This window comes from Gymnoscopelus microlampas (genome assembly GCF_963454915.1).
Source record: "Gymnoscopelus microlampas genome assembly, chromosome: 18".
In the NCBI taxonomy this organism is placed as follows: domain Eukaryota; kingdom Metazoa; phylum Chordata; class Actinopteri; order Myctophiformes; family Myctophidae; genus Gymnoscopelus; species Gymnoscopelus microlampas.
The window spans coordinates 16,555,885-16,579,275 of NC_139955.1; the positions used below are offsets into that span (position 1 = coordinate 16,555,885).

Consider the following 23,391-nt stretch of genomic DNA (forward strand, 5'->3'; position numbering starts at 1 on the left):
CTCTGCTCCTTCCTGCTTTGACAAGGCAGAGTGCAACCAGGACTGACTGACTCACACCTGTGCTGCTGACACAGAGAATGAACACACCTCTGTCACTCCATCTAAACAGAGAGAGAGAGAGAGAGAGAGGGGGGCTACGGAGAGAGTTCAGACAGACTGGACTGTAGCACAGTGGTTCTCAACCTTCCACAGATAAATATTTTGAAAATAGCCGATCTACAAGCTCACAACACCAAAAGTTTTTGCCTTTTTCTTATATGATTTGACAATTTGGCCAATGTTTGACCAGTTATTATGGTATAGTTTTACACTTTAAGATTTTCAAGCGGCCCTGATTAGCAATGTGAAGCGTTGTGAGCTTGCATACGAGCTGAAACATTGAAACATTTTGAAAGTCAAGGTGAAAGTGGTTGTGACTAAATAATAACTACATTTGACACATGCAGGTTCTTTTACCATCTCCTGAAAAGTAACAGGTTTTGGGCGTACAAGGTGTCGTTTCCGCTGTCCGACAGCGATGAAACGCAACCCTGGAACAGACGACGCACACACAGCCCAGCTCCTCTCAATGTCCCTTATCTCCTTTTATTTATTTTCTTCATCAAGTGAAATAGTTTTGTTCTTTTCTTATAAACATATAAACCAAACCATGGAAGCTCATTATTGACATCCACAGAGTCTATACAGAGTGGTTTACACACACACACACACACACACACACAGTTGCTCAACGTAGGGTACGGGGACCACCACGGGTCCAACTGGACACTTTGCTGGTCTGTAACTCCGAGCGTGTACACAAATTGGGGATTTTACAACGTAAATTGGGGATTTTACTGGGGATTTTACAACTTAAATTCGGGTCTTAGAGATAAATAAGTGCATCAAGTGGGGGTCTGTGGCCAAACTGGGGGGAGTCCTTGAAATTCAAAAGCTTGAGAATCATTGAACTAAACTATACTGGGACCCCAATCTCCACTGTAAAATCATCAGTGCCCGTTTAACTCTAGTGTGTATACCATTTGTACACTTTTGGACTTGCAGACCCACATGGGTCCATTTGGACCGCCGGTGGTCCCTGGACCCGACGTTGAGAACCAGTGTTTTATACACAGAGGCCAGGCCACGACAACGCAAGCAGCCATTCACTCCCACTCAGTCTGTTCAGCATGGAAATGGCAAACTCACCACGCCACATTCACTCTATTGTTTCTTCATAGTTCAGACAGGACGTTCTCCATCCCACGTCAATGTTTTCAATATTTTAAAAGGTGCTCTAAGTGATATTTTTTGTTAAGATAAATGTTTCATAGCTTTATATTCTGATGGTAATCATTAAAATAGTGTTTTATTTTTATGTTTTCCAGTAACAGGAGTCTCCCCATCTCTCTAGGTCTTTGGTAAAAAAAAGTCTTCAGGTCAGGATATACATTTTATCCAACCAGGAGAGGGAACTCATACAGGATACAGTATAAACAAGTGGAAGTGATAAAACAAATAAATGAGCAGACAAAATTACTAATTTGCCTGAAAAATGTCTTTGTGATGATTGAATGAAATGTGTAACCAACCTAAAAAAAACGTTTCTGTTTATTAAAGCGCTGAAGAGACAGGGAGATCACAGTTACTGTTAACACACACTGTATAGCAATGATTACTATTGGAATAAAACAGAAAATATCACTTACTGTACAGCACCTCTAATTTGGAGAAGGAGGAAAATAAAAGGACAGAATCTAAATCAATTTAACTCATAGCTATTGGTCAGGCTGCCAAACATGCCATGGGCATCATCAGGAGAGTTACAGTATGTAGGACAAACTAAAAAAGAGAAAGAGGAGGGGAGAGAAGTGCTCTAGTCTTACAATAGTTTGTGGATTCATTCCACATGTACTGGCTACTAGTTAGACAACTCTATAGCTGTGGTTCTCAAAGTGGGGTCCCCCTGGAACCCCGATTACGGACCCCTGAGAACCACTGCTCTATTGTGTTCTGCAGGGCCCAGTCCAGAAGTATTGGAGCTCTTGGGTCCGTTGTAAGGCAACCTGTATGCTTTGTTTTTTTTAGGCTAGCCATACAGTATGTACTGTATAGAGTCAATCCTCCGCTTTCTCTGGGAATTCCTGCGTTCCCTGACAATCAGCCTAACTACCATTCAAAGTAGAGCTCACAGCAGAGTACCAGTAGCACACCACACGCGTTTATGCTACGTGTAAAAATCCTTGTGGGTTGACAATTTAAACCCTATAGTTACGTAATTTAGCAAAAAATATTTTCACTCAAACGTTCGCATATACATGCCCGGGATGCTAGTGTTCGCGTGGTTAAAGGTTTATTCCTTCATGAAAGCAGGCTTCTGTGAAACCCTTTCATTGAAGCTAATTGGGTGTCAAAGGTAAAGATTATTTTGTATTCACTTGCCAGTAAAGGTAAAGGGAGAGGAATTAATTCAAAACTCTATCTATGCAGTCAACTTCTGCTTTCTTATGTGAATCGCTTGCTGAGGTAAACGCAATTGCAACAATATTACTTACACACACACACACACACACACACACACACACACACACACACACACACACACACACACACACACACACACACACACACACACACACACACACACACACACACACACACACACACACACACACACACACTCTCTCACACACACACACAACACTGGCACAAGCTTCCAACCCCAGAGGGCAGAGAAAACAAATCTAAAAAACTAAACAAAAAACAAATACAACACAGAGATCACTTTTGGCTCTTTTTGACTACGAAGGGTGATGACCCCCCAAACCTTCCATGACCTGAAACATTGCAGAACCCGTGAAGTTCTGTGATGGTTTTCTGTTTACATTTCCATCATAACCACAACCACCCCAGAAGGGGGAGGTATGTCATAAAAAAAACTAAATAAAAACAAAACAAAAATAGCCTATCTGCAAGCTCACAGCGTGTCGCAACATGTCGCGTTGTGAGATTGTAGATCCATTTTCACTAGTTTAGAAAAAAACAAATTTAAGTATAAGTTCCGAGTTTTGGGTTCCCAGAACTCAGGGTTAGTACCAACCTCCTCAGCAGGGCCCCAAATTAGGTTCTGAGAACCTTATCTGAAACCCAGCCATAGCGTTAAAGAAACAAATACAGCAACCGTGAAATATACGTTTCACGACGCGGTGCGGTTAGTTCGCTTAATTCCTGTAGTCGAAAAGAGCCAATTGAGACAGAGCAGTCTAAGGGCACTTCTAACTGATAGCCGTTCGTGGTGTTGCGTGGCAGCAGAGGTAGACAGTGACAGCAAAAACATCAAACCTGGGACAGTTACATCTTTAAGACCACGCCAACAACACCTACAGTATGATCCCTGCTTCTTTTCAACAGATCTTAGCTTGGACACTCAGCTTCTGGTCTGAAACGACATGGAGCTACACGACACATTGAGTCTTGACATGTTGTTTAACTCTCATTAAAATCAAACAAGTAATTGGAAGCATTAGAAATGAACGGAAATGATGTCAGTCGAAAAAAAGAAAGAAAAAGACTCCTATATTATTCATGGTGGTTTGTTAACAATTGCTGGGTAACAGAAATAAGAGGGGGTGGTCACATTTTCCGAAATATTAACAAAACCAAACTTGGGATCAATCCGTTCTTCTGATTCAATAAAGGCAATAAATTTAGCCAAATCCAAATGAATGCAATCAAACCAAAAAGAAGCTGACTTTGCCAGCCACCTAAACTTTACCCGATGGTTATCTCAGGCATTGCTCCTATGTAGTTCAAACCAGTTAGGCCTTGCTCTGCCATACGCCAGCCTGCAACGTCCCCTATCTCTGCATACACCAGCCTGCAACGTCATCTATCTCTGCATACGCCGGCCTGCAACGTCACCAAACATCTGGAGGGGGACTCCTTCCCCTCGCCAAGCTAAGGCAAAGGTTTTGGCCTACAGGGTACAGGAGTTCCCAGAGTTTGACACCAAAACCAAAACTCCTTGATTTGGATCCAACAGTAGACTTGCTTAGTCCTACAGTAGCTCCAGAAACACGGCATCTAAATTTCAGATGCGACGGTGTTTGTTTTCGGAGCCCCCGGAAGAAGCAAAGTGAGTTTTCTGGCGTTGGGCCTCTGTCAGAGGAGAGGTGGGTTCTAGATGTAGTCGTCCTCCACGGGTTCGCCAGGCGTGTCGCAGTGATGGACGAACAGCACCACCACTCTCTGGAAGACTCCCCTCCGGCTCTGCCTGCGCTCCGAGATCTCCTCCCCTATCGTCTCCATGCAGATGTCGGCAGACAGCTGGCCTTTACGCCGTGGCGCGTAGATGGTGGCTGCCACGGGACAAAAGACAAAACAGGGAGAGAAAGGCAGATGTGGTCCATTCCATTCGTACAGTGTGGTGGGATAAGGGACATTTCATCCTTTGACAGGTCTACTCACTGCTCTCGTCATCTTCAAAGTCATAGCGTGCGTAACCGTTCGGCTCGGCCGTCCGTAGCGTCCTCAACCAGGGGAAGTCTGTTATCATGCTATAAGGGGCGCCATCCACAACTCCTACACAGACACACACACACACACACACACAGTACTCTGCATTGATAAAATGACTGACTTATTGAACACTGCAATTTTTTGTGCTAAAATCCAGAAGTTTGATTCATGTATAAAATAAGGTTTAACCACATGAACACTAGCATCCCTACTCTGGGCATGTCATAACATGGTGGACATTCAGCAAAAATAGGCTGACATTGATTGAAAGTAGCAGGGTTTGTAGATCTGCTTGGTGTAGAGGAAAAAAATGAGGGGACAAAGTACAGTATAGACCCACCCAGTCAACTAAGTATACTGTATAAGGTTTGAAGGGGTATTTCACGTTATAACACTTCTGGGGTCATTCTAACATCTTCACAGGATTTTGTGAGCACCCCAGACACCCCATAAAGTAGTAGTAGTGTGAGTATGTTACCCTCCAGCCTGTAAATGTCGCGTCCCCAGGGGTAGTTGGGATACTTCTTCACGTCTTCCTCTGTCCTCGTGGCCTCTGGGAAAAACTCGTACTTGATCAACTCCCTGAGGGACAAAGAGACAGGAAGAAAGAACCAAAGACAGAAGGAATGAAAGAAAATATAGCAGCAACAGCTTGAACTTCAATCATAACTATCGGGGGAGATCAAAACAGATTTTTGGGTGGTGGTTCTCAAACATCTTCATGTCAAGGACCCCCAAATTGATACGTTATTTGGCCGTGGACCCCCATCTGAAAATATTTTGTTCCAGAGACCCCCATAAAATAGCAGATCTACAGGCTCACAATGCGTCGCATCACTCCATTTTCCAGTCTGTTATTTGTGAAACAGCATGAAAGGAACAACTCCTGAACAATTAGCACAATATGTAGAATTGATGCTTTAGGTATTATCATTCTAAACCTATGTTCTTGCTGTTCTACATACAGTTAACCATTTGACGAAATTGCAGATTGAGGCTTTAACCTTTGCTTTTATGAAACATCCGAGACCATTAGGGTTTTATGGAAGATGCTTCTGAACATGTATTTTATTGCTAGTTTAATCCAAATTCTAATACTCTTTTCATCTCAGACGCAGAACTTTAATCCATGTGAAGAACAGAAACACCTGGTTTATGGTGAAGACAAGACAATTATTTTCTGAGAGGATACGTGGAGTCAAGCACACCTCAAGGACTTCAAGGTCCTCTCTAATTTGGCCCGGCTCCCTTCTGGCACAAACACATAGCGGGACTCTTAACCCATTTAGACCGGGAACGCATCTGTGTCATTTTAGATTTCTCTGGCTATTCAAAAATAGCAGATATACAAGCTAGTGATCTGCTATTTTTTGAAAAATATTGAACATTTGTGCAAATCTTTCAATATATATATATATGTTTTAAAGCGAACATATTTAACTTCGATCTGTGCTTCTGGGGTCCCTGGAACAACGTACTTTGAGATGGGGGTCCGTGGCCAAATACATATCATTTTGGGGGTCCTTGACATGGAAAAGATGGAGCACCACTGCTATAGAGACATACGTTTTCAAAAAACTGTTTTTTTTTGTAGAAAAGAGAATATATATTCAAAGATTTGCACACATTTTCACGATTTTTCAAAAACAGCAGATCTACAAGCTCATAGTGCGGCACAGAGTGCTGCGCTATGAGCTTCTTTATCTGCTACTTTTGAATAGCCAAAGAAATCTAAAGTGACACAGATGCGTTCCCAGATTGAATGGGTTAAGAGGTCCCTGGTCATTTTAAAACTACAGTAAACCATCCGTAGAATCAAGCTCGTTCAGGAGGCAGCCGGCTAATAATAGCTACAGTTTCACCCTTTAAGAAGACAAGTGTTTATAGAAAGACGGAATGCAGGAAGGACAGGATCACACTGAACATCCACAGACACAGATGGGAAGGAGGAGGGGGGTAGATGGGGGCAGAGCAAAGGATATTATACTTTTGCCTTTTTCATTGGTTTGAAATGTTTCAATTTCAGTTTAGTTTGAATTATAATGTGGGTTTGCTACTTTAGTTAAGTTTTCAATATTTTTTTTTTAAATGTTTAGTGTTTGTTTAGTATTTTATACATTTTAGTTTAGTTTTTTTTATTGTAATATGGATGTAATATTCTAATATTGGATTTAAAATGAAAGAAAGATGTAAAAAACAAAACAAAAGCAAACGAAAATGTTAAGACATTTTCAAAATCGATTATTTCATTAAAACATGTATTTTTATATAAACGATTAACTGATTTAATTTCATTTCAAACCTTTATTTATTCTCGAAAGACATTCAGGTTGCCCTCATTTGCAGGGTCGTCGAGATACACACAGTACAATTTCATTTTCATGTTCACATCAATATTCATATCAAAAACAAGACACAGCAGAACCAAATAAAACAACCTTTCCCTATGATGTGATACAACACACATTTAAAAGCATTCGCAGACCCTTGTGGGTAGGCCTGCAATCAAGGATTTAAATTGACCGTATGTTATGGGAGAACCCGTCAGTACAGTATCATTACTCACTGGCTGATGTTGGCGATGGTGTCCATCCAGCTGCGAATGCGCACCTTGTTGCGAACGTTGGGTGGGTTGCTGAACTCGTGCACTATGGCGATGTGGTAGGGGTACGGGCCCTGAAACAACTGACGTTCCAGAGCCAGGGAATCAATCTGGAACACACACACACACACACACACACACGATAAACAAGTGAAATTGGAAGTGATGACACAAACAAATTAGCATACAAAATTAGAACCGGAACATTATACATTTTAGGCTGTTGCGACACGAATAGATTTGGTGTAGTAGAGGGACAAAAATGAGGGGGCCTAGCATAGATTCCTGGGGGACACCAGTCAACAAAGCATATAGGGTTTAATGGTTAAACAAGCGGTTTTGTTGAGCCCTGGGGACGTACCCAGAGATATGACCAGAGGCATAGATGACATCACATACTACTGACCTGGTGCATGGGACGCATGTAGATGATGCGGTTTCTCTCCGGGGGCATGCGCAGAATCTGATCCAGGACCTGCTCCATGTCCAGCTTCTTGCACTGGGCGTAGTCGAAGCGGTTGACTATGGGAGCGTTCTCCACCCGCAGCTGTTTGAGCACTCGACACCTGGTGGCTTCACAGAGGGAAACGAGCAGTGCTGGGAGAGTTACTCAGGAAGAGTAATAAGCTACCAATCACTTATTACTCGTTTAAAAAGTAGTAAACATTACTTATTACTTGGTATCAAGAGTAACTAGTTACATTACAAATGATATTGTTGATAGCTTGTAGATCTGTAATTTCTTTGCGTGTGACAACCTCCTACTATGGAGTATAATTTATAGGATTAATGTACTTTATCTCGGTCAAAAACGTATCACGTTCATTGTAACTTAGTAACTCAAAGTTACTTAGATTAACAAGTGTACTATTATTACCATTTCAGCGATGGTAATACATTTTAGTTAAGGTGAAAAGTAATACAGTTACAGTAATATGTTACTTAGTAACTAGATACAGCCCAACGCTGACACGCCTAATTTATATACACTCTCATTTTAATTATCATTCATTACTATGTTAATTCTCAAATTTTATACCAGTCAAGGTCTGTTCATTTCGGCAAGCGACAACATTGTGCGATGGAGTATAGATTACAAAGAGAGGATTTGATTATATTGAGCATTATGAAAATCACTTAAATCTTAGCGTCCCTGATCTGGGGCGAACATCTGGCAAAAATATTAGTGTAGAGTTAAAACAGAAGGGGGCCTAGTACAGAGCCCCCGGGGGACTCTTTATAGGGATATACTATGCATCTTTAAAGTGAAACTATGTCCACAGGAAGTCAGCATGGTAAGGACAGAGGAATGAGGAATGTTACTGAAACAAGCATAATCAAGTAAACATATACAATATAAGGCAAACTTTTGTACACGTGAATGTACACGCACACAGACAGACATACACATGCAATACACACCATGAACAAACATCATCTTAGGGCAGTCCTTCAGGACAAGATCCGTGATTCCACAGTTGGTCAGCGTGATGCCCACAAGGTTCTTGCTCTTCAGAGATAAAACCTGCAGCAGACAATTTAGCTTTTGTTACTAATTATAACAACAATAACTATTATGCCGACAACACCTGTAGCACTAGCCACTGTAAGAGTATCAGCTTGGCAGCAGAGTATTATATAGTTTCGTCACATACTTCTTGGAATACTTTGTTTGGTATGTCCATGTTTTATTCTTTTTTTCTTCTTTTACTACTCAAATTATTTATTTGAGTAGCCAATTATTTTTTACCCCTTTTTCTCCCCAATTTAGTTAATTTAGCAAATCGATTCACCCCACACACATGTCTGTGTTGTCACTGCTGTCCCCCCACCAGGAGGACGTAGAACCTTCATCCTACTCCTCCCGCCCAACACTCCCCACTGACAGGTACCGCCCCAGACCATAGGAGTATGTGCAATGACCAATATTACCCTCCCCGCCTGGCTTCCCTCCTCCGAACACGGGACAATTGTGTTCGTGTAGATGCTCGACAAAGCCGGATGCACCACGGTGGATTCGAACCCACAACCGCCGTGGTGGTGGGCAGTGACTTTACCACTGCGCCACCCGAGCGGTTGTCCATGTTTTATTCTAAATTTGAAATGACTTGCTAGACTAAACAACTCGATTCAACATTTTTGAGAAGGCGGACACTAGACCGGATCACACAGGTTCATTTGGAATAGAAACCAGGTTTTCCACAGGTACTGTAGAAAGCCTGTGGTGATGTGAGGTGACCTTTACCCGATCATCTTCAGTGACACGTTTTATTGTACTGTGTACTTCTTTCTCCTTGCTTCCCCTCTTGTCACCTTTTTTCAATAGATGCCAGTTTATAATGCAGATATATCTTGGTCACTTTTTCTCATGTTTTTGTTACTTAGATTAGTTTTCTCATGACCTCAAATGTACGGAATGTTATTTAGATGTTTAGATAGGTTAATTCTTATTCTTTACCTCGTATCCTGGTTTCTTTGAGGCACTACATTGTTCTCTCAAACGCACGCAATGTGACTATTTACCTTGTTGTTGCTCACTCGACTACAGTTCAGCTTACTCTGCTTATTTCAATTTCACATGTGTAAGTCGCTCTAGATAAGAGCTTCTGCTAAACGCTTAAATTGCAAATTGTGTCGTACCTGTACATGGTCATCTTCAGTGACAGGATCGGATGTGCTGGTTGATTTGTCAGCAGTTCGCTTTTTTCTCTTTGTTACTTGAGGCTGTGTTCTTGACAGGTCTAAACAAAATACACAATACATATTAGGGTAGCACATTAAGCATTACATCAGGTAGTAGGAATTTCAATATTACTAATAGATTGAATTAGATAATGGAACATACAGTATTGTAATGAATAATGAATCGGACCATATTGGGTGCGTTTTGATATACGCTCTGAGAATCTGTTCTGATTTCAGAGTGCTCTGGTTTTGATGTCATAAGGGCTCTGATATCAGTTAATTTACTAACATTCAGAAGAGATACTCATTAACTAATTGCCATTTTCATCTTTTGAAAATCATTCAATTCATCCCATGCATGTATAAACACGATTATAAGCAAACTGTCTAGCGCCGAGGTTCTCAAAGTGGGGTCCGGGGACCCCCAGGGGCCCTTGAGGGGGTTTCATGGGGTCTCCAGGTAAATGAGTTAATATGGTATAAAAAAATCTGTTTAACCAAAACCTGTGGCCTTGTGGTTATAGTGTCCGCCCTGAGTTTGGGAGGCCGGACTCAGGGTTCAATCCCCCAGCAGTCATACCAAAAACTATAAAACTGGGACCCAATGCCTCCCTGCTTGACTCTCAGCATCAAGGGTTGGACTGGAGGTCAGTCCCTGCAGCATACAAGCGTTATGTCCAGGGGGTGTTCTTGTACATCATGGCTGGGGGAAGTACTTGCACATCAAGCCGCCTCACGCTACAGAAACAGGAGATAAGACTCCTGCTCTATGGGCCAAATTGGTTCCTCCCAAGGTTACTTACATCAGCTATTTGAAAATAGCGTCGTGATTCGTGAGCTTGTACTGTAGATCTGCTATTGCTATTGCATGTAGATCTGACTACATTTGAAACGTTTTGAATATTTCTGAAACATTTCACACAAATATTGTATGAGGGTCCCCTGGCACAAAGTATTTTTAGATGGAGGTCTGTATACATGATATTCATTTGGGGGTCCTTGTTTAAGAACCACTGGTCTAGCCGCGTACCAAACAAACTGGCTTTTCAGTCCTTTAATGCAACAGACAGTACGACAGGTGAAGTGCAGTATGTACAGAAACAACCCCTGACCTGTGCCACTAGACCAGTGGACACTTTTTCATGTCAAGGACCATCCAAATTGATATGTATTTAGCCGCGGACCCCCATCTGAAAAGGTTTTGTGCCGGAGACGTCCAGAAACAAAGACTATATTTTTTTTTTCAAAGATTTGCACAAATGTTCAAGATGTTTCAAAAATAGCAGATCCACAAGCTCATAGCTATGAGTTTGTATGTCTGCTATTTTTTAATACCTGCTTTGAGAATAAATGCACTAGACTGTAAACTGGGGGGGGGGGGGGGGCATGATTTAAGGTTAAGATAAGAATGAAACACAAGTGCCCCCTAGTGATTGTTTTGTGTCATCTGAGGCCAGGCTCAAAATACGGTAGCATGCGGCAATGCCTTGCACAATCCCTTGACCTTGATTTGATGCACATTTTACTTCACTCCATTTGTATTAGGGATGTGACCGATTAGGGTTTTTGCAAATCAATTATTCTGAGGCATTATTAAAAGAAAATGCATTTTTTTTTCTATCCAATCATCAGGAGCAGGTTCAGAGTCTTGCTCAATGACACTTCGTCACGCAGCCAGACGGAGCCGGAGATCAAACCAAAAACCTTCCGATTCCAAGGCGGCTGCTCTACCCCCTGAGCCACTGCTGTCCCAGTGGTTTTATAAATCGCTTAGAAAACGAATCGATAAAACAAAGATTTTTTAAATCTTTTACGTCACATCCCTGATCTGCTTATCCTGCGATAATAAATGCGCAAAATCTCTGTACAGTCGTCTATATCCTTTCAAATGAGCAAAATCCTACGTGTTAATGCATCTTACCTGCCTCAGGAACCAACGGAATAGACGACATTTTACTGCAGGACCGAGTCCAAGGTCGCCTGGGGATAAAACCGTCCACACCACTGCCGCCCGACTGCTGTGCACCTGAACCAGCCATAGACTGAAATCCAGGAGGGCACGGCTGTGTGCGCGCCTGGCCAGCTGAAGCTGCTCCTCCCCTGGGTACACCACCGGCTCCAGACGTCCCTCTGGATCCCGCCGTGTCAGCAGCAGCAGCGTCAGCTCCGACTCTAGACGAAGTCTCTCTCCCGGCCCCGATCTCCCCCCCGGCCCCCGTTCCCACCCCGGCTCCTCCGGTCCTAGCTCCAGACGGGCCACCCTCTGTGCAGCCGCTGTTTGATCCGTTTCCAGCGGCTGCTCTGTGGGCAACCCTCGCTACAACCCTCCGCCTAAAACGCACGTCCTCCTCAGCCCTCTCTGCACCGGCCCCGGCGCTTGGCTGCCGTCCGCAAGCCTCCCCGGTTCTGCCGGCGGCGGCAGCGGCGGCGGCCGTCCCTGGTCTGTACGTGGGCCCGGCTCCCTGCCTGCCCCCGGCCGCCGCAGAGCCTTTATTACCGTTCTCCGTAGCGGCCTTCATATCGGCTTTGATCTGTTCGCTGGTAACCTGACAGCTCTTTTCACAGCTGCTCTCGGCGGTGTCTCGAGGCTCTGGTGTCTTTCCTGCCGGCGCAACCGGCGTTGGCGTTGGCGTTACCGCGGGGGCGCCACCGCGCCGCCGCAGGGGTGTCTTCCCTTTCCCTGAAAATACAGAAACAGCATTGTGGAAAAATAACATGGTGATACATGTTTTCCAGGCATTGACAAACTATAACGATAACTATCTCGTTCACCTTGTTACAGTTGTGGTGTGGACTCTGCCATCCACTTGAGTTAAGACGATCTAAAAAACTATATCATTATAGTTACAGTGCTTGGTTATAGTGCCCTTAATATGGTGACGGTCTGTCTCCTTGAACAAATGGAGAACAGTAATCTTTATCTATCTTTATACATGATACTTCACTAGGGATGTAAAAGTTTATCCAACTACTGTAACGAATGTTGTCCATTGACCCTTTAAATGAACACTCATTGTACAGTGTATGTTTGTGAGGCTCAGACTTACGGCTGTGTGTGTTGGCCGTGTCTTGCTGCTGAGGACATGCTGCGGTGGGACTTGGCCTTCCAGCCTGGCCCGCTGTCTCCTCCTCGCTGTCAGAGTCTGAGATGACCGGACAGGGAGGTTTGGAGACCTGCGCTGCGCCCGCGCTCACTCCGCTCTGACGCTTGAACCCACTGGGACCTGGACCGTGGCACAGAGATATCACTGTTATTCACATTTTAAACTGTTAAATTCAGCCCAGCAATTTGCAATCCGTCAACGTTGCAAAGGTTTCCTATGCTGCACTTTGGCTACAGCTTGCTATTGCAAGACCATTGTAAATGAAAGTTGTATGAGATGAGACAATGCTTTAGTGGACTGTTTATTTTCTGACTGCTTGGGACATTACAGACAGCAGGTACGGCGGCTCAATGCAATAGCGAAGCAACAATACAGTACATAACACAGCCAAATATAGACAATCTATTTTATGTTGTATTGAAAATAGCCAGTCTACAAGTTCGCAACGCGTCGCTTCGTGATGCGTTTTGAGTGTGCAGATTTTGTGCGACACCATTGACCGATGAAGTACAAAACAGAGCCTAAGTGGTTAATCTGACAAATCAAAAAAATAAATAATTGCATCGATTGTTGAAAATGTATAATAATACAAAAATAAAAATAATAATAACACTTCTCGATTATTAAATTAATCGGAAAAGTAATCGATAGAATAATTGCTAGAAAAATGATGGATAATTGCAGCCCTAATAAAACTACCTGCCCGCTCCTCGTCAGGAGCACGTGGGAGTTGACTGGGCTGACTTGGTCCAGCTTGCGCCACCTCCTCCAGCACCTCCTCTTTCACCTCCTCCTGTCCTGCTCTGTCCACCTCCACCTGAGGCTCAACCTCCATGTTCTCCTCCAATATCACCTCCTCCTCCTCCTCCTCCTCCTCCTCGTCCTCCACTCCGTTCAGCTCTACTGCCTCTGGGGAAGGAAAATGAGACTTTCATTAACCACGTTATACCCTATATACTGAACCACCCCTGAAGGGGGAGGTACGTATGTCATAAAAAAAATGTAAGAAAATAGCAGATCTACAAACTACAAACTACATTTACAAGCCCACAACGCGTCACATTGCGGCGTGTTGTGAGCTTGTAGATCTGCTATTTCCACTCTTTTAGATACTTTTGAAACTGTAAGTTCTGAGTTTTGGGTTCCAGAACTCAGGGTTAATAGCACCTCCTGAGCAGCGCCCAACTGAGGTTCCAAGCGTATGGGGTTCTAGAGTTCTCTGGTGGACCCAGTCGCAGACAGAGACTGTGTGTGTGTGTGTGTGTGTGTGTGTGTGTAACTTGCCATCCTGCTGCTGTTGTTGTCTTTGGTTGTTGTTGATGTTGTTGTTGTTGTTGACAGGCGCTGGAGGTGCGGGCAGGTTGGCATCGTTGTTATTGTTGTTCTCGTTGTCGTTGTTGGAGTTCTGGTTGCTGACCAGGGCTGAGGACACGCCGATGCCCGTCCCAGCACTGAGGCCCACCCGGGCACAGCCCTGGCGCGTCAACAAATGAGAACATACTTTGATTTAGGGCTAAGAGTTTCATTATTGATGTGTCAAAATCAACAATAAATATGGCTGTCAAGATGCAAACGGTGACGCAAACATCGCTGAAGTTGGGAGATTTCAACTTCAGCGAATAGGACAAAGAGGTGAAATTAACTCTTTCATTAATTTGTTCATTCACTCACTCATCAATCATTCATTGCATCATTCGTGCGGCCTGATTTCAAGACTTATATGTAATCGTGTCGCACCCAAACATATTTACGTCTCTAGTGTGAACGGACCTTAAAAAGGTAGTGTAAGTGATATTTTTTGGTTAAAACAAAGTTTATTGTGAAAAGGTTAAAGCTCTAGTAATAATTACTATGGAGTGTTTGTTCAGCAACAGTGGTCGTCTCCCCATCTCTCCATTTCTTTAATAAACAAAATAATACATTTTCAGGTAGGTTGCCAATTTCAGCCAATCAGGATAGAGTACCCATTTATCAGCATGGTCTGCTCATATCATTGTGCCATCACTACCAATCTCACTTGTTTAGCCTGTATCCGGTATGGGTTCTCTCTCCTGATTGAATAAAATTGGTATCCTGGCCTGAAAATGCATTTTCTGTTTACTAAAGAGCTGGAGAGACCCCTGTTATTGAACCAACACTCTATAGCAATGATTACTACAGTATGTGAATATAGAGCTATTTAACACTTATTTTAACAACAAAACAAACAAAAAATCACCTTCAACTTTGAAAATGTCAAAATGGATGTGAGATCGCCAATGAATTAGGTTAGGTGTGTAAGAAACATGTGATGTCGGTACCTTGGGTGGTTCTCTAAACATCTGGTCCAGACAGATGAACTCCAGGCTGGGCAGTGACTCAATGAACTGGGAGAAGGAGTCCAGTTTGATGGCATGACAACGTACCAGCGTCAGGTCCACCAGGCGCGACCACCGCGACTGATCTGAAAACACAAAACAGCACAATGCTCATTGCACAATGCTTGGAAATGCACAGATAAAACACAACACATGACCAGGGGAAACAGTTAATCTAACTAATTAATCGATTCAATCGATTTTCAAAAATAGAGAAAATAGCTGATCTACAAGCTCACAAAAAGTCACAAAGCTCATGTGTAGCGATGCAATGTGTTGTGAGCTTGAAGAATTATTTGTTTTGCGTCTATTTTCGCTACATTTTGTGGGATAAGCTCAAGTGGTTAATCAAGTGATTAATTAGACTAACCAATTTAATCAATTAAATAAATGTTCCAGAGACTGCTCAACTTCATGCTGCTATTGAAACTTTAACCATGCAACACAAATTAATATGGAGGTAATGTTGACAATCGTAACCCCCAGCGGTCTGTAATTTCTTTCTTCTACACCAAATACAGCCAATATAAGCTTGTTTCAAGCTTGTAGCTCTGCCATTATAACAGAAAGTTTGCCTATTTTAGCTGAATGTTCACCCATTATTTAGTATGTTTAATGTTAGGCATAGCAATATACTGTAAAATATTTAATCATATTTGCATGTGTGTCCCGTCTACCTGTGATCCAGTGGTGAGGGTTGTGCAAATGAGGGCAGTTGTAGATGAGCAGGTATTTTATGTTGGTGAACACCTCATTGACCGCCTTCATGCCGATGTCGGTGATAATGCCCGGATTCTCGATGACGTCAGCCAGGCCGTATCGGACCAGCTCCGAGTGGCTCATCTTACCTACACACACACACACACACAAACAAACAGCAGCGGCGCGCCGTATGGTCAGTGGGTGAGTTGTAGGTGGATTTCAGGCCAGGTGTCACTGTTTAAATCAGCCTTCCCCCATCCCACAATACCGGTGAGATTATATGAAAAAATGACTTTGGTTTATGTTAAAAGGTTACACAGTACGACTTTAAATGTAGGTCCTTGCTTCGATTCCAGCTTGGGGCCTGTGTTGAATCATGGGATATCATGTCAATCCTTCTCACTATCCTGTCAATCCCCACTTGCCCTGCCCAAACAAAGTATAAAATGCCAAAAATATACTTAATGTAAAATGATGAATGTATATAACTAACATTGCAGGAGGAACTCATCCACGTATCCCAGGTGCAGAGTCTCAAACTGGGGAAACTCAAGTTCAGCCATCTTGAGAGCTGAAAAGACTCCATCTTTGGTCAGAGAAGGTTGGATGCGCACCTCATGGAGCCTACAGCACAAAGACACTGTTAATTACATCCAACAAAGAACTAATTGAGGTAAGAGCAAAATGACCTTGAATGTATATGTAAGTGATATTTTATGGTTAAAACAAACAGTTTCTTGTTAAAAAGTTAAAGCTCTATTAAGATAATAATCGTTGCTATATAGAGAGTTTGTTCAGCAACAGGGGTCTACCCGTCTCTCAAAACATTTGAGAGACGGGTAGAGAACTCATTTATCACTTGCAAATTTGTCTGCTCATTTCTTTATGTCATCACTTCCAGTTTCAGTATCCTGTGAGTTCTCTCTCGATGTTGAAAATTGGTATCCTGGCCCTTTTTCTGTTAACAAAAGAGCTAGGAAGACGAGGAGACCCGTTACTGAGGAAGAACTCTATAGCAATGATTACTATCAGAATACCGAGCCATTTAACACTTATTTAACAAAATGATTTAACACTGATGGTTTTTTAAGTGTTATGTCCAGTAAATTGCCTACCTGCGTGCAGCAGTAATGATGAGGTAGCCCAGGTCCACTTCTAAAGCATTCTTGCACGCTCCAAACACAATGGTGTGAAGGTTACGGAAGCCCCCTGAAAAATACACACACACACACACACAAACGCCCGCAATTAATAAGAATCAATTAACACTCACACTAAGGCAGGATGCATGCTAGTGACAACACATTGCACACAAACCTTTCTGAGCCTCTAATACTAAACCTTTTCTTTTTTTAAATAAGGTCTATTGCTCCATCCCTCCAGCAGCACCTTACCCTCCATTCTGAATGGAAGCAGAACTCAACATGAAACAGCCAAGGTGCACTTTGATGCAATACCATGACAGGTTTTTACGTTTTTTACAGCTAGCAAGGCGTTGTGAGCTTGAAGATAAGCTATTTTCAAATGTTTTGCCTGTTTTTATAGTATAGTTTGTTGATTACTTTTGATGCAGTAATGGTCTTTTTTCTTTTCAGGTATTAGGTATCAAAGTCCTTAAATTGTCATTTTACTGTCATCTGGGGACCCCCCCGAAATCATTTGGGGACCGCCATAGGGGTCCAGACCCACAAGTTGACCCCATTTGAACACACCTGATCTCCAACTGTCTTCCACTACATGTTGAATGAGTCCTCCCAGGAATGGGACTCTAACCAGCTCCAGTTGTTCCAGGTTACGAGCTGATGCCAGGCCCGTTACCAAGGGAACGTATTTGAGGGAGTTGGTTGGTCCGGCGCAGTTGCGCATCACAAACGTCCTGAGGCTTACACACAGGAAGTCCTTGAAAGGCTGTGGCTTGGTGAGACGAACCCACTTCAGATAAAGGTGACGCAGCATGGACACGCACGGGATCTCTGGAACGTTCACACCTAGCAAACACACCAAAAAACGCAAATGGTTAATTTAAGGTGCACAACTACCAAACACAAACACTACAAAAAACACAAAGCCTCTGACACACTTCAAGTGTCATGAAGTGGGCTCAGGTATTTACACTATTTTTGTGAAAATGTTTTAAAGAATGAATTAAACTTATTTATTATTAATTATTAAAATGTCAGTCATTCCACTGTATATTTAAGTTATTTGTCAAATATGACCTTTGCAACTTTTGTTTGCAAAGCCTTCAGCCAAACAGAAATGTCATTTTTTTGTATGTTCAATGCTAAAAAAAAAATGAAATTATTTGTGAGACAATAAATTGTCAAGTGAAATGTCATGACTGTGAGTGACAGCCCTAGGTACTCACCCACTAGATGCAGGGTCTGGATCTTAGCGGTGATGGGAATGGTCAGCTTGTTCTCAGCAGGGATGGGGAAGGCGCCATTTCGGTTGCGGAACTTCCCCAGGATGTGAACCTGAGGCATGTAGTTCCATATGGCCTCTACCAGCTCCAGATGGGACGTTTCCACACCCTAAAGGTTAACAGAGCCTTTCGTTTATTAGTGCACTGGTTCTAAAAGTGAGGTCCGGGGACCCCCAGGGGTCCTTGAGGGGGTTCCGGGGGGGTCTCCAACAAAATGAGCCAATATAGCATCAACATCAGTTTTACCACTTTAACCTTATAATACTTAGGCTATTTGAAAATAGCCGATCTACATGCTCACAACCAGTCGTGATGACACACGTTATGAGCTTGAAAAAAATCTTGAAAAACTTGAAAAATTGGGAATATTTTTGATACATTTAACATAAATGTCGCACACACACACGCACACGCACACACCAGGAGATTGGGACAGGCTTGCAGCGCCTCCAGTACTCCAGGTATACTGAAAGCCTCGTAGCCTCGGACTCGTCTTCGCTCCAGGTATCGAGGGTGAAGGCCGTACAGCTGCTCCAGGTCTGGCATCTTCTTCAACAGCAACAGAAAGCTGCTGTCTGTGAAACCTGCACCAGACCACAGAAACATTAACCACTTCACCCCAGCATCCCTTTTATGAGGGGAACATTAGCCAAAAATAGCAGATCTACAGTACAAGGCAAGCTCACAACGCCTCGCGCTGTCTGAAAATGCACATAAACATCAACACTACACAATGAAGCTATCTATGAAATCTATGAAAAAGGGTGGGTGAGGTTCCCTGCTTAATCTCGCTCTCAGCTAGGGGGTCCTGGGCCTGAAAAATGTTGAAGACCCCTGCTATAGAGTGTTTGAGTGAGTGTTTGTAAGGAGCAAGTACCCAGCTTCAATTTTATAGTCTTAAAGTTACAGTTTCAATTTAGTCTGCTAGGTTATTGACCAATTCTATGAGGCGCAAATTACAAATTACACCTGGCCTCCCTGCACTGGCTGCCGGCTCCCAGTTACATTTTAGATATGCTGGTCCTGTATGAGTTTGTGTGCAGCCCTAGATCCACCTTTGTTGTTCCCAAAACTCGCCTTGTCACCTTCGGTAATCGGGCGTTCGCGGCCCGGGCTCCTAGGCTCTAAAATGCCCTGCTTGAGTATCTAGGGCTAGCTAAGTCAGCGAATCATTTCTTTTTTTATTACTTTTTCACCTTTTGTTTTAATTGACTCTTATTGTCGTTTTTACCTTACTGCACTCGCTGTATTTTATTTTGTCATTGTAAAGCACTTTGTAACAATGTTTTTGAAGCAATTAATAAATATTATTACAGTGTTTAGAGTAGTCCTTGCCTGAAGGCATGTACTCCCACCACCGGCTGGCACACAGATCCACTACTTTGACGACTCGGAGGTAGAGAGTAACGGCCTCGTGCAGCTTTCTGGACAGACACTCCATACACATGATGTCCTTCATGGGCAGGTATCTGTACACCACAACAACATAAACAAATACATAAATAACCAAATAAATGCGTGTTAGAGAGCAGCAATTCCCAAACCTGTGGGCTGGGGCCCACTGGCGGGCTGTGAGGATATTGCAAGTGGGCCCCCAAAATAATTGACAAGACACTAAGATTTTAATATATAACAAATGAACCATTTGGGAACCACTGGATTATGCCATCCCTCTTGGGACAAGAAAGCAGAGCTTAAGAACACAGGCTACCTGAAGACGTGACAGAGGACTTCATGTGACAGCTCATTGATGTAGTCTTTGGGCTGGTCGTGTCTGGGGACGGGCGCCCCGCCACCGCTCAGCCCTACGGGCTGAATCTTCGTCGACTTCCTCCTCGGACCCATGACTTTCTGCGCAGGGAAACAGCAGAGGAGGAAAAGGTTGTGTTTTCACTTGAGTTTGTACATAGTCACTGAGTAAAGAGACACAGTAAAAAGCCACAAAGCCTAACTTGGCACCAGGAAGAACTTGGTTTAATATTTTCATCCACTGATCAACATAACCTGATTCGAGGGTTTTTTCAGACGCGAGTGACACAGCGCTTGCGTTCTCGCTGTGAATAGACGTGCAGATAAAAGCTCAACACATTTCAAGCGTGTGCACTGTGCATGAACGCGACAGTTTCAGTGCGCCTGCTGTCAGATTGACTACCTTCCTACCTGCCCGCTCACCTCTCGTTGAAAATGAGTTACAAGGCACGTCAATCACTCCCCAGGCAGGGAAAAGCCCTTCACAGAGCAGAAATATTTCCATGTTATTATTCATTCCACAACACAATGGCATTTCCATTGACATTTTTAAATATATACAGTAATTGAAAACTTCAAGCAAATTGTCAGTTAAGAGGATATTTATCTGCATTTTGCCACAATACATCATAATCCTCACCTATACTAGCCACAAAGTTAGCCAACAGTTAATCAAACAAATCAATTATAAAACCTAATCAATAATTTTATAGAATAATTGATGAATAATTAATCCTTATTTTTGGCATGTCATTATAAGCAAAATCTTTCTAAAATAGCCTTTGTAAAAGGTCAAACTGTGTCACACTGCAACACGCTGTGAGCTTGTAGATCTGCTAGTCACAAGCCAATATTTATAAGCCACGGACCATTTGATGAGATTTAGCCTCTCGGATCCAAAACTTAAATAATAACAAAATATTTGTATTATCGTTGGATAGGATTTTTCCATGTTGTATTGATGTGGTACCATAAAAGAGATAACAGGCAGATGTTGATCAAAATAACAATCCTTCTACATTCTCTAATTGTGTAGACTGCAGATGTTTAACAATAATGTTTACTCTTGAGAGTGTTAAAATGAAATCAAATGGACCCGTTTTATTTTACACTCTCAAGAGTTAAAGATCTACAAGGGTCCATTTGGTTACCAACTCTCCATCATTTAGCTGGGGACCACTTGGGACCTCCTCAAGGACCACTGGTTGAGAACCACTGGCATACACTATCAAAAAACGAGGGTTGCACCTGGGGTCAAACCATAAATAACCCCATCATGTCCTCATCATGACACTGTACAAAACAACGTGACAACAAGCCAACAGAGATGGCAGCAATAGAGATGACACTATTTCAGTACACAAAGCAATAGAGATGACAATATTTCAGTACACAAAGCAATAGAGATGACAATATTTCAGTACACAAAGCAATAGAGATGACAATATTTCAAAACACAAAGTAATACAGATGACAATATTTCGGTACACAAAGCAATAGAGATGACAATAATTGAAACCAACAGAAACAACAACCCTTATGAAGTAAACAAACGTAGCTTTATGTGCTAGTAGTAGTTCAGCCACACAAACATTGTTTACCAAGTTCAAACGTTACAAAGTAAAGGCACCTTTATACTTAAACATGAAGAAACTTTAGTTTTCATACCATGTTCTCACCTGGTAAAAAACAAACAAATGTTTGTTTTTATTTATAACAAAGCTAAGTAACGTCAGACACACAGCTAGCAGAAGTAGCTTGTTAGCATAGTAGCAGCTAACAGCATAGGGTACTTTTCTGCCCCAAGATGTATAAATCAAGACATTATTCAATGGTTCCCAGTTTCCACCATGATTCACTTCATGTAACCTGGTTTAAAACTGCTTCAATTATAGTTCTGACACCAGAGAGCACACAGGCAGTGGTGGTAAAAGTACTCACATGGTTTACTCAAGTTAAAGTATCAATACTGCAATGTAGAAACACTCTGCTACAAGTAAAAGTCCCGAATTCAATATTTACTTGCATAAAAGTACAAAAGTGTTGGTATCAAAATTAAGTTACCAAAAGTAGAAAGTACTTAGATGTACTTAGTTACTTCCGACCACTGCACAAGGCAGTGGTGGGAAGGCCCTACTTGAGTGAATGTTGCATTTGAACAGAAGTTCAAGTTTATAGGAGTTCAGTTCAACCCCCCAGACCACGCTCGTCGTGCCTGACGATTGCATACGAGGCAAAAGTATCTACCCTATGTTTATGTACTACACACAGACCCTCTCCTCTCTCCGTTCTACAAACCAAAGCCAACCAGTTTAATGGCAGGCAGGCCAACAGACCCTCTTATAGTCAGTGAAAACAGCTCAGTCCCGTGTCGCTCACCTGTCTCCGGCGTCTGCATGCAGCGTCAAAGCATTGATCCACAGATAAACTTTGTGTACAGTCGGTTAGCTCGACGCTAACGATGCTAGCATGGATGGACTGGCTGTTGTTGATGATGATGATGCTCACAACAAGACTGACTGACTGGGGGTGAGTGAGGAGCAGTGTTGCCAGGTTTTGCGAGAGAAACAAGCAACCAGGTCTGTGAAAACAAGCCCAAAAGAGGCAACTAGGCTACACTAAAATAGACGATCTACCTTGTAGATCTGCTATTTTATATTGAGGAAAAGAAGTGTAAAATGTGAAATATTTTTGAAACATTTTGACAACACAAATCTGGTATGGGGTTCCCTGGCTCAAAACATCTTCAGATGAGGGTCCGCGGAAAATACATATTAATTTCGGGGTCCTTGACATGATGAAAATGTTTGAGAGCCACAGGTTTAAACAACATTTAAGAAACAAGCTCAAATAAGCAACTACACTTTAGAAACAAGCCCAAAAAAACGCAACCAGCGCAACTAACTAATCTTTACAAGCAACTTTACAAGGAAAAGAAGCCCACAGTCGATTATAATAAGCGGACATGGCAACACTGTCGATGGTGCGTTCATATGCCGCTCGTAAACTGTCCACTTTTACCCCGTGATGTGATGATGCGTTCCGCTGTACTCGGAAATAAAACAAGAATTCACATGAACCATATGGCAATGGCTCTCAAACTTTGTCATGTCAAGGACCCCCTAAATTAATGTGTATTATTTGGCCGCAGACCCCCATCTGAAAAGAGTTTGTGCCAAGGACCCCCATACAAGATTTGTGGTGTCAAAAATGTAAATGAAATATTCAAACATTTTCAAAGAATGTCAAGATTGTTTTGAAATAAATAGC

General features: G+C 42.6%; 1 protein-coding gene across 1 annotated transcript; it reads right to left on the reverse strand.

Moving 5' to 3' along the window:
* Positions 1–571: 571 nt before the first annotated feature.
* Positions 572–22,607, reverse strand: fbxo38 (F-box protein 38). Its single transcript, XM_084041680.1, has 21 exons — positions 22,501–22,607; positions 20,084–20,223; positions 19,687–19,841; positions 18,793–18,956; positions 18,316–18,481; positions 17,660–17,935; positions 17,063–17,156; positions 16,441–16,571; positions 15,923–16,093; positions 15,189–15,331; positions 14,173–14,362; positions 13,588–13,797; positions 12,832–13,008; positions 11,706–12,464; positions 9,740–9,840; positions 8,522–8,624; positions 7,506–7,672; positions 7,064–7,209; positions 4,976–5,079; positions 4,447–4,560; positions 572–4,337 (listed from the first exon to the last, which is right to left on the reverse strand). The coding sequence occupies exons 2-21, from the start codon at positions 20,215–20,217 to the stop codon at positions 4,159–4,161; spliced, it is 3,684 nt and encodes a 1,227-aa protein (XP_083897806.1). The 5' UTR covers positions 20,218–20,223; positions 22,501–22,607; the 3' UTR covers positions 572–4,158.
* Positions 22,608–23,391: the final 784 nt, after the last annotated feature.